The sequence below is a fragment of the Olea europaea genome, chromosome 16, assembly GCF_002742605.1.
Source record: "Olea europaea var. sylvestris chromosome 16, O_europaea_v1, whole genome shotgun sequence".
Taxonomy (NCBI): domain Eukaryota; kingdom Viridiplantae; phylum Streptophyta; class Magnoliopsida; order Lamiales; family Oleaceae; genus Olea; species Olea europaea.
In genome coordinates, this window is record NC_036252.1 from 13,249,107 (window position 1) to 13,261,584 (window position 12,478).

General features: G+C 30.7%; 1 protein-coding gene across 2 annotated transcripts; it reads left to right on the plus strand.

Moving 5' to 3' along the window:
* The first annotated feature begins 3,125 nt into the window (after positions 1 to 3,125).
* LOC111412169 (serine/threonine-protein kinase EDR1-like) lies at positions 3,126 to 6,601 on the plus strand. Of its 2 annotated transcripts, none has more exons than XM_023042964.1 (7): positions 3,126 to 3,513; positions 4,400 to 4,523; positions 4,718 to 4,737; positions 4,945 to 5,101; positions 5,826 to 6,114; positions 6,212 to 6,284; positions 6,361 to 6,601. In XM_023042964.1, exons 1-7 carry the CDS (start codon positions 3,150 to 3,152, stop codon positions 6,444 to 6,446), a joined length of 1,113 nt encoding a protein of 370 aa, XP_022898732.1. In that variant the 5' UTR covers positions 3,126 to 3,149; the 3' UTR covers positions 6,447 to 6,601. The 2 variants fall into 2 exon arrangements, with proteins under 2 accessions (XP_022898732.1, XP_022898733.1); XM_023042965.1 differs by lacking the exon at positions 4,718 to 4,737 and adding an exon at positions 4,786 to 4,805.
* The last annotated feature ends 5,877 nt before the right edge of the window (positions 6,602 to 12,478 follow it).

Below are 12,478 nucleotides of genomic sequence, written 5' to 3' on the forward strand. Positions count from 1 at the left end.
AGATGATCCTTGCCCAATATTTGACCTTTCACTTGATCAAGTTCTGGATTAAGGCCACCAAGCAAATCAAAACTTTTTCAAACTCCAGAAATTTCCTCAATTTCACACCATCTCCAGTAGACTCCATATCTATTGGCCTGATACATATCCAATTCCAGCCATAAACTTCTCATAGTATTATAATATTGAGTAACAGTCAAAGTACCTTGTCTGGTATAGTGTATCTGTAAATTCAGTTCAAAAATCTGTACAGCAACCCAATTTTTGTGTAACTCTAATTTACAGCATCCCAAGTTTCTTTCACTGTTGTAGAAGCCCCAAACCTTTACTGATTTCAGATTGCAATGAGTTTAACAATTGAGGCATAGCAGCTGAGTTCTCGGCTTCCCGTGTGGCATATTTAGGATCTGTCTCCTTCGGCTCTGTGATTGCTCCAGTAACAAAATCCATCTTGCTTCTGCTTTCAAGAAATGATTTTGGAGATTGGGACCACTCAAGAAAATTAGTACCGTCAGGTTTTGCCAATTTGAAGGGTAGGATTATCATTCTGAAAGGAGAAATGTTTGAACGGGTATGTGGAGAAAGATGATTAGTCTGACATTTCTGTTTGCGAATGGAATGAAGAGGGGCTGTAATTCCAAACAAAATATTCTGCAGTAATAATGGAAGAAGAAAAATACTGCAAGATAAAATGGTATAATGGAGTGGAAATTTTGAGAACCCTAACAAGGCTCTGATACCATGTTACAAATCATGGTGAATTGTGAAAATGCATACATAGCTTTTCCATCTGTTGTGTTACATTTTATACATAACTTTCCAAACTACAGACCTAAGAAAGGAAATAAATCCCTGATTTTAGGGACAGAAAGTAAATCCCTGATTTTAGGAATTTTTTCATAATATTCTTGAAATCTTCAACCATATTTTCTTTCCATTATAATCTCCCACTTTCAGATTTTTCCATGCAATTCAAATTTTCCTCATTTTTTGTGTCGATTTTCAATTTTTAAATTGCTTTTCCAGTCCTGAGCATCCTTTCTTTCAAGGACATGGGAGATCTTTGCTTGGTGGTTGCAGGGTTTCCTTCAGGGAGTACAACAATGACCTCAATGCATCAAGGTTCTTACTTTGTTATCATTTAATAATTCTCAATATCTTTGTCTTTGATGCAATATGCATTTGAAAACGGTAGATTGTGGTCCATGCTGAACACATGTCCTTTTTCTATAGGGTGCTGTCTCACCACCACGATGTCTTATTTTGACACTTTTTTGAATTCAGTCCTATGATATGGATGCCACCTTTCCTAATATATTCTTTTGGTTTTATTTGCATATTCTGGTTCGTAGAATTCAGTTGTGGATATTTTATCCTTTTTTTTCTTTTTGTGTGTGTGTGTGTGTGGAAAGCTTACATTTTCCCAACTCTATCAGCATTTCTTCAATTGTTAAATGCATTTATAATTCAAGAGGAATTACCATCCGTTGGGAGTTTTTATCGTGATTTTTTTATGGCCTCTACAGAGTAGGACTAAGTACCTCTTTTGGGTAAAGGCTACATGGGCCTGGAAGAATCTGTTAAATTTGAAGTGTGGCGTGGCCTTGAGAATGAGTTCTTCTTTGACATGTTACTAGAAAAAAATGTGTTCAGTTTGCAACTTGGCTTAATGTGTCTTTTTAATATCTTTGGAAAGATGTTCATGGTAACTATCATATCTGCCTTGGTCTTGAAGGCTTTGGAAAAGTTATTAGATAATACTGAGGAAAACAGTCTGGGTATCGTTATATGAAAAACCTTATCATTTCATGTTACCAGAATAAACACATTTTAAAATTTAATTGACAGTTCTCTTGTTCAGTATTGTAGCATTTAAGAACACAGTTAATTATGTATTCTCTTTGTTATTTCCTATCAACATTTTTCTTCATTTTTCTTTCTTGTTTGCCATATGCAGTAAGAAAATCTGCTTTCTAATGCTGTTATTGCCTTTCGTTTTGTCGACCAATTACAGGTCTGCTGGTACATCTCCTGTATATGCCCGTAGGAGAAGACGGCGTTGTATTAGCATGATACCGGAGATTGGCGATGATACTGTCAGGTGGTTGACTCTGTTGAAACTTAATTTTGCTTTTCTCAATTTTTTATTTCTATGGTGGAAGTTAAAGCTAGAAGATATTCGTTCGAAAAAAATGGAAATAGAAATTGAATTTGTCAGCATTAGTTCATCCTCAATTTGTTTGAGATTTATTTTTTGCTTTTTTTCTAATCCGCTGTACAATGAAATAATTTATAAGCATCTTGGTTTCCATTATTTAGTTGATGTTGGGCAAGCTCCAATACTATCCTGCACTTGCAACCTTCTATTGCAAGTGAAGAGGCGAGTTGCATAAAACTCTTGCGTAATTAATAACTAAGAATGAGGTGAGTGGTGGCATAAACATGTACAAAGGGCAAATTTGGCACAAATAAGGGGAAATAATTATCAGTGATGAATAACTCTTGGGATTTTACCAATATGTTCCTTAGCAATCTAGCTAAACTCTAATGCCCTATTAAATGACTACCTACCATAATATCTTTAAAGAGTAATGGTATTTAGCACCACTGATGTTACAACCCTAGTCTAGATGACACTAAATATCATTAAATGATAGGTACACTTAATTGAATCACATAATTTCACATTTAATTGAAAATATATCACATAATACCATATAAATTGACGCTCTAGCACCATTGGTGCTATATAGCATTATTCATCTTTAAATGTTATAGACATGATTAATTTATTGTTTTTAAGATCTTCAACAGTAGACAATTAATCAATTGGTTGTATCATGATATGGAATTTTCCTTCTGTTTACGCTCCTATTTCGTGCCTTGTTTCATTGTACTGTGTTAAGGGCTTGGTTGTAAAATCCTACGTTTGTCCTTCCATTTGAACGACTTCTTGACATGGATTACATGCTGATGTGGCTTGCACCAAATGTATTTCTCTTGACCTGGTTGCAGTATATTGCTGAACCAATTTTTCTTTGCATTTTTCATAAAATATACAACAGTTCTCAATCTGGATTCGTGTGAATTGAATATTAACAATTATAACCATTAATTCAGATTTCTAATAGTTTCCCGAATGACCAGATATGTCTAGTCTTTTCCTGGAATTTATCCGTTGTTTAATGTTTTCTATCATATGCTTCACTTTCCAGCTATCAAGGTTCAATCCAGATGACCATGATGGGAACCGTGATAAACCTATAAAATATGGTGTTCATGGGAAGCAAATAAGTTCACATAAGGCAATCTCACTTCCATCATCTCCTCAATGTTTTGGCAATCAAGCTTCTCTTAGGGGTGAGGCAAGTACAACATTTGCCAATCCTGATATGATGTTAATATTCAATAAAGTGCTGGAATCATCAAAGATTCTGAAGAAGCCATTGTTACCCTTTCAAGAATGGAACATTGATTTTTCTGAAATAACCATTGGAACCCGTGTTGGAATCGGTATGTTCTCTTTATATTTGTTTCCGATTAGCAAACAAACAATCCTTTCAGAAATGTTTTTATAATCGGTGATTAATGAAGTCGGATAATTTTCATGCTACATTGCCAGGATAGGGGTTCTATCAATTGAAGTCACTATTATTTACTTTACCCCATTATCAGAAAACAATGCACATTTCCAAATGCTTTATTATACATTCCCGGTTTGTTCTACCGTTGGTTGCCCGTATATGCTGACACTCCGCCCGTCCCCTCCCTGACACACATGCACGCGCACTTGCATACATGATGTCAAATCTGATTCTTTTAGGAGACAGAATACTTACTAATGATGGGGTAGAAATTATGAAGTCTTGTAACTCTTTAGCTGATCAAAGAGCAGTGCAGAAGGCCTGTATGACCCCATTGGTGCACATGTTAATTCAAACACTGAACACATAATTCAAAATGAGAACAAAAAATTTGATTAGTTATATTTTTCACACAAAAATATAATCATCACAGCATAACCTGAGACTTACGATGTCCTAATATCACTTTGGTTAGATAATGTTGTGCAAATTAAGCTCGTTTTTTACGTCAACTTTCTTGAAAACCTTCTCGAGTAAACAAGGAAGTCATTATTATGAGTAGATAGAACAAGAATATCATTTTCTTGGCTGTGATATTTCTTAAGTAAGCCATCCTGATCCTGTCTCCAATTATAGCATTATCTGTAAGAAATGCAATCCCCCTAAATGCATTTCCGTACACACATTCAACACACTATCCGGTCTTAAAATGAAGCATGCCATTTGACATTGTATTTTATTTTTTCATGCTATTTACCTCTTTAATTCTTTTCATCTGTTAAACTAAGTTCCCATATTTTTCTTTTGTACACTAGGATTCTTTGGGGAAGTTTTCTGTGGCACTTGGAATGGATTAGAAGTTGGAATCAAGGTGTTTCTGGAACAAGAGCTGACTGTTGAGAATGTTGAAGATTTTTGCAATGAAATATCTATCTTGAGGTAATTTATAATAGGTGTGCCGATGTTATTGCCTTTTTGACTAAGAAATATTTTTTCATTGACAAACATAAGAAATATTTTTTCATTGACAAACATCCCTCCATCCCCCAACAACAGGCACGCAAAATGGGAAACTAGCATAATATTTGTTACCTAACATTTCCTTTTCTTTTTTTTTCCCCCTTCTTTTGCAGCCGTATCCGCCACCCTAATGGTAATACCTAACATTTCCTTTTCTTTTTTTTTCCCCCTTCTTTTGCAGCCGTATCCGCCACCCTAATGGTAATATCTTATCCCTAAATATTTCTGAAAATAGTAATGTATGTTATCACGTAGCATAATTACTTTTGGGGTTTCACTTCCTTTTTCTCTCCTGGAGAGTTGGTAAATGGTAAGAAAGTGCGTGATATTTTTTATGCAGTTATTTTATTCCTTGGTGCTTGTACAAAGCCTCCTCACTTGTCCTTGGTTACTGAATATATGGAGATGGGATCACTGTATTATCTGATCCATGCAAGTGGACTGAAAAAGAAACTTAGCTGGCAAAGGAGGCTTAAAATGCTTTGTGATATATGCAGGTTTGCTCAGATATCATCCCTCTTTTCTGTTCTCCATTGCATATTGACTTGTGAATAAATGCTCTTTTGCTTGATTTTATGGATTTCAAAGCATTTAACTTTGTCTTTTTCTCATACCTAAAAATGCAAAAAAACGACGATTAGGTGTTTGCATGATCATTAGATTCCCATATCCGATGCACACAATCTGTTACAGGGCTTTTGGCGAGGTATAAGGTTTAGTTTGAATTTGATTAATCTGATGAATAAAATCTGTCAATCTCATGGCTGGATAAGATGCTGGGCAATCACATTGAACAGATGGGGTAGGCGTTGTGTTCGACGGAAATAATTCACTTCAAATCATGCAGTAATTAATTTGTTCCATTTCATATTGCACAATTTATATTTTTTGTCTAATGAAATATTTATCTGGTTACTCAATTGACTAGAAGATGAGGCTGATTTTACTATATAAAGAATTATTTCCTCAAATGTGCTGGGCTCTCTAAATTTTTCTGGCTTGGCATTTCAATGTATCTCACGAATTATGCATCTCGAGGCGAACCTCTTAATTAACTTATTGTGCCTTGAAAGAAAACTTAATGGCCTTGAAGATCAAAACAAAGTCAAAACATCACATTTTGATTAATTTCAGCTGGCAAGGGGTTTATCGATAGTCTGGTATAATGTTTTTGTGTTTCGTCCCGTTATATTTTAATCTCACTAGTCTCTGTTTATTAAGGGGACTGATGTGCTTACACCGAATGAAAATAGTACATCGTGATCTGAAAAGTGCAAACTGCCTCGTGAATAAGCATTGGACAGTAAAGATAGGTGATTTTGGGCTGTCAAGAGTACTGACTACCACACCAATGACGGATTCTTCTTCTGCTGGAACTCCGGAATGGATGGCTCCAGAACTTATTCGCAATGAACCCTTCACTGAGAAATGCGATATTTTCGGCCTTGGTGTCATAATGTGGGAGCTATGCACACTCAAAAGGCCATGGGACGGTGTACCGTCTGTTCAAGTAAGTATTGTGAAACCTCTCTACTTTATTAAAAGGATTATACACAAAGAACAAACCGAATATAGATCTATTGATGCTAATGCTTGCATACGAGCAGGTAGTGTATGCTGTTGCCAATGATGGTCAAAGGCTCGAAATTCCTAAAGGTCCACTGAGCAAGTTAATTGCAGGTCGATTTCAATTAGACTTAATTTGTCTGTGTGTTGCCCCACTTTAGAACTAGAATTTGATTTGTTTCTATTCCAGATTGCTGGGCAGAACCAGATGAACGCCCTACCTCCCAGGAAGTTCTCGCGCGCCTCCATGAGTGCGAATGCTTCTTGCTGAGTTAATTTGGTTCTTTTAATTTGTGCAAACGCCATAATGGTAGTATTGAGAGTTGTTGCAGGAGATTTTTAAATAAATATTTCTTTTTTATGACTGGATATTGCTTCAGTTTCAATAAAAGTGAACTGGTGAAATAAAATTTGCTTTCTTTTATTTATGCCATACATGGTGTGATAGTACGAGGATTGGCTTATACATTCCTCTTAGTCTTTACTTCGACTCTAGCGAAAGTTTTGCTTTACTAGAGAAGTTGGCTCTAACAATTTATTGGAGCATCTTTAAAAGATTTTATTTTTAAATAACATATTCTACAATTTAGAAACTAAAAGCTTTTAAATACTCCAATTTTTTTATATTAAACACTTAATTTTACTATTCTCAAAATATATTTATTTTTTCATCTTTTATATTCATTAGCTTTCTTCCAAATTATAATGGTATTTTTTTAATTGAAAATTGAAATACTTTGAATGCATTTAGTTATAAAATTAAAAAGCTAAATCCGCTCTCTATTTTAGAACATTTTTAATAGGTTTTTTTATTTTTAAAGAGCATATTTTATTATTTTAAGATCATTTATAAATTTGGAGAGTTAAAATTTAAAAGTACTCCATCAAGTTCTTTATATTTAATGTTTAATTTTACTACTTTGAAAAAATATTGATTAATTTTCTCTATCTTTTATTTTAACTAGTTTTTCTTTAAATTATTTTATTATTTTTTATATTGAAAATTGATACACTTTAAATACATTTAGGCCATGTTTGATAAGACAAAATTTTCCATGAAAAATGGAAAACAAATTCCATTTCCCACTTTTAGCTTGTTTGATAGCCAAAGGTTTTTAGGCAATTGGTTTTCCACCTTTGTCTCACGTGCACCATTCCTTGTTTTTGGGGAATTCATTTTCCCATGGAAGAGGTGGTTTATGTTTTATTTAGGCAATAGGAACAAATTTTAGAAACAATTGTAAAAGAGTATATCCCTTAAATTGACAATTTTCCCGTAAAGCAAAGCTAAACGAACATTAAAATATGGATGATTTATTATTATTATTATTATTATTATTATTATTATTATTATTATTATTATTATTATTATTGTTTTGGCAATGGAAAGAAATTATATTCTCAATACTAGTAAATTTTATTTTTTTAATTGATAATTTTCATGTAAAACAAATTCAAACGAATGCAAAAAAAAAAAACACTTTTATTTCAACATTTTTTACATGAAAAATTACACCAATCAACTACAATAATTGACAATTTTCAGTAAAATAATTTCTCCACAATTTAATTCTCTGGAATTCGTTTTCTTTCAATCCAAATTTCATCTTTACAATCAAATGGACCCTTAGTTATAAAGTGAATTAGGAGAGTCAACTCACTATCTAAATTAAAATATTAATTTAAAGAGTCTTGGAACATGATTTTAAGGGTTAATTTTTTAAAATAGAAATTATTTAATGTTTAAAGGGTCTCTCAAAGCTGTTCTTAAAACATTAAATTAAAAGGTCTCTTGGAATATAATTTTAAAGATTAACTCTTTGAATTAAAAAAAATTCTTATGTTTAAAGAGTCTTTTGAAAATATTCTTAATCGATTACTAGTTTAATCATTCATGCATGCTTTTAGTAGAATATACGAGTACCTAACTAAAGAATGCTATTGCAATTATCTGTGTCGATTAAATACTTATGTTTGGTTCGTGTTTATAAATTATTTATTAAATATTCAAATTACTTTTTATATATACATTTCGAGAGATCCACAATCATTGATCACTTATCTATAACTCATATATAATATAAACCATTAATAAAATTGTGAGTTTTACAATGTTCAAACACTTGAGTTCAGGATCTCATCATCCACTAAACAAAAATTATGCCAGCCACTACTTTGAAGACAACTGCTGACCAATCCGGTGGATTGGGATACTCTCTTGTTCCATATTTTTATCTTAGTAGTGTATTATTTATTATTGTTGAAAATGATAAGTTTTTATTAATAAATGGCAATTGTACCCCCATAGCCCTAAAAATCATTATCGTTGTATCTCTAATACTTTCATATAAATATGAGGCTTTAGTTCTCATTACAATACACATAAGTTTATTGATTTTTATTTTTCTTTATTTTATAACAAGTTATCAACATGAAAACTTAATTCTTCCAAATATAGTGAAGTTAGTAAATTTTTTAAGCATGATCATCTATTACGTGCTCCAAAGATAATTTGGTGATATGTGATATTTTTTATTTTTATTTTTTTTACATGCATATACATCAAAACGAGATTGTTTCTTAATCTTTTCTGTCGTTTATTTGTGTAATATTAATTCGTGCTTTTATTTAATCAATTCATGCCTTTAGTTTATGAAGCAATTTAATTTACATCCATGCCTTTAATTCATATTAATTCATGTCTTTACAGTTTAGTTACTATTTCATTAATATGAGAAATTATGTCAAAATATTACTGTTTGAGCCACATTCTTTAAATATATATATATATATATATATATATATATATATATATTTAACAGTGATTTGATATTATTTCAACCACATATTCTTCAATATAATAATATTACACGCAAATTAAAAATTTTCTTTATTTTTTAATCACATATTTTCCATCAATACACTATTCAAAAATGAATTCTTATGAAAATAATGTAGCTTAAACAAGGGCTAATTGAGTATTTTTCTACATTCCTTTTTTAATATATACAATCTACCGTAATTTGTCTGTATGGTAATGATTTATTCTACACTAATTATTTGTGCAATTTATTCACTACATGTTATGTGCACAAATACTTACCTTATTTTTAATTCCCGCTATATGCATAGTTAATTTTCTATTCCTGTATTTTTTATTTTTTTTACTAATAATTATGTTATATTCATCGCATAATGATTTATTTTGCAAGTTTATCAATTAAATTTTTAACTTGATTAAATACTTTTAGATGTTCTTCAATAAACTTTAAATTAATAACTTATCATGCTGTTGCTTTTGAAAAACTTATCTATTACAAATAGTTTATTGTTATTCCTAAAGTAGCATAACATTATAATTAATATCTTTGAAAAATATTACTTGCTCCTAAAGAGCGTATATTATAATTTTCAATATTTTAGAAAAACGGTGATAAATTACTCTTGAAGAAGCAATGGTAAAATACAATATGCTCTTGAAATAGCACATGTTTCAAAAAAACATATTATTTTAAATTAGTGCTTATTGTTGAAGGAAAATACGTAACTTACGTCATGCTAATATTGATTATTTGGTTAACTATTATGTGATGTTTAATTATATTTTTCAAAACTAATTGTATTTTCTTTATTGTGTGGTTAATCAAATAGAAGACATCACAAAACTTTAATTTGCTATATTTGACATATCTGAAAAAAACTATCTGTTACGGGTACTCAATGTTGATATTTATCTTATTTTAAAGGGTTTAGGAGAGATAATAAAAGAATAAAATAAAGAATTCTTGCAAAGTCATGCAAAGCACTCATCTTCCTTCATCATCAAAAATCAAATATCTCTCTGAGAAAGATCCATAGGATCTTTGAAAAAAATTAACTGAAAATTTTGATCATCGGACGACTATATTCTTCCTTAAAACGCGCTATGAATGGGTGTATCTTCGTTTACAAGATTTCAAAACTGTTATAGAATACAATTTTGAACTGTCTAGAATATATTAAAAATTGAAATTGTGTAGAAGAAAAATCACTCATGAAAATATATTGAAAAAAGTTTTCTACCTTTTACACCTCGAATATGCTCATGCAGTAGCAGTATCGTCAGCATGGATTTAAAAAGTACTCAAAACTCATATCTTGTCTGCTAATGACTAATGAACAGCTATGAAAATCATGGATTATGTTCAACTGGTTCTGTACCATTGCCAAAAGCAAATGGTACTACATTGCCTAAAATAAATGCAATATCAAAACACGGTGGTAGTGGACGCGGATGTGAACGTAGAATAAATCATGGACAAAATAATCAATAAAACCATCAGCAACAAGGCAACAATTTCAATATGTAAAAAGCAATCGAAAGTAGCAAATCCAAAAATAAGCACAAAGAAAGTTACTTTAGATATGAAATAAAATGGTATTGGACATGTACATATCGTATGGAAAAACATATTATAGATTTCTACCAAAATCAATTAAAGGAAAGGAAAAAAGGAAAAGTGGAGACAACTTTTGCTGATTATGATTGTCCAATTGATTTGACTTATTTGGATGTCTATGAGTTCTTTGCTGATCCAAATGAGAATATTAACCATTTAATTGGAATGATGTGATGAAAGATATAAATTAATTTACTTTCTAGTATTTTACATTATTTTAAAAATTCAATTTGAAATATGTTTTCACTTTTTGCAAAATATTTGAAATTTTATTATGCATCGTTAATTTCATATATTGAATTATGTTTATTCTTTTAAATTTAAATCAAGTTTTTAAAATATATTTGTTTTGTTATAAATTCATAATGGATTTTTAAGATACCAACTTGATTAAGAGTGCAACTACACGTACTATTATTCAACAAAAAAAATAATAATCTTAACATTAGCAGAAAATAATGTTACTACGATATCAAGTACATTAAAAATCGTTGAAGGTTCCGAAAGAGCTCGTATTATTTTACTAAATAATATAAAATTACATATTGATGATGTACTGTATTCTAGTAAATCCAGAAAAAATGCTTAGTTTTAAAGATATCTGCTACAATGGATATCATATTGAGACGGTGTAAAAAAATATTAAATATCTTTGCATAATTTCTTTTGTATCTGATAAGAAGTAGATAAAACAAAAACTCCATGCACACACATCTGGCATTTGTTATACATTTATAAAAATGGTTGAATCAAACACTGTCATAGACCAGAAATTTGTTGACCCAAAAAGTTTTATGCTTTGGCATCAACTTGGATATCCAAGAGCTATAATGATGCGTTGAGTAATAAACAACTCACATAGACATCTTTTAAAGAACCATATAATTCTTTTACCTAATGATTATTAATGTGTAGCTCGTTCGCAAACAAGTTAGTCACTGGACTTTCGATTACAAAAATCAATATTGAATCTCCAACTTTATTGAAAAGAATTCATATAGATATATGTGGGTCAATACACTCACCATGTGGACAAATTTCGTTATTTTATGGTATTAACTATTCTTCTACTAGATGGTCACATATTTGCCTACTTTCTACCACGAACGTAGTCTTTGCTAGACTACTTGCTCAAATCATAAAATTACAAGCGCAATTCTCCGATTACTACTCTTTCTTTTTCGAGCCCTATCCCGAACATACTTAAATGGATCCCCAACGAAAATTTGAAATTTATGTGGATTTTTATTCACCATCTATCATTAGATATCTTAAACATTTAACGGTGATTTTTTTACTAGACGTTTTATAGATTGTCATTTTAATGAAACGACTTCCCGACTTTGGGAAGAAAAAAATTACATCCTAAAATAAGGTAAAACTTTTTATAATGAAACAATTATATCTCACTTTAATCCCGCAAAAAATCATTCATTTGTAAAGAATTATAAATTGATTACTAAACGTATTTGTTGACACCAGAAAGTGACAAAATCATATATACTTGCAGAAAATATTTCAGTAAAATTGATGTCTATGTAGGACAATCTACTGTAATAAATGAATATTAAATATGTCAGAAGACAAAAAAAGAAAAGTATAAGAGAAAAACCAATCAAACACTTCAAAAAAAGTAATGAAATATTGATTAATCAAATATTGAAAATATGGTTTCCGAAAAACTACAAGTGTTTGAAAATAATGAAATTTTAATAAATTATATGTTATCTCATAATTACAGGAACGAAATAATATTGTTATAGATCATATTTTCACCTTTAACGGGTTTCTTGATGTTATGTAAAATGAGGATCCTAAACGACAATCTATTAAAGACTGTCAACATATAAATGATTAGGCAAAATGAAA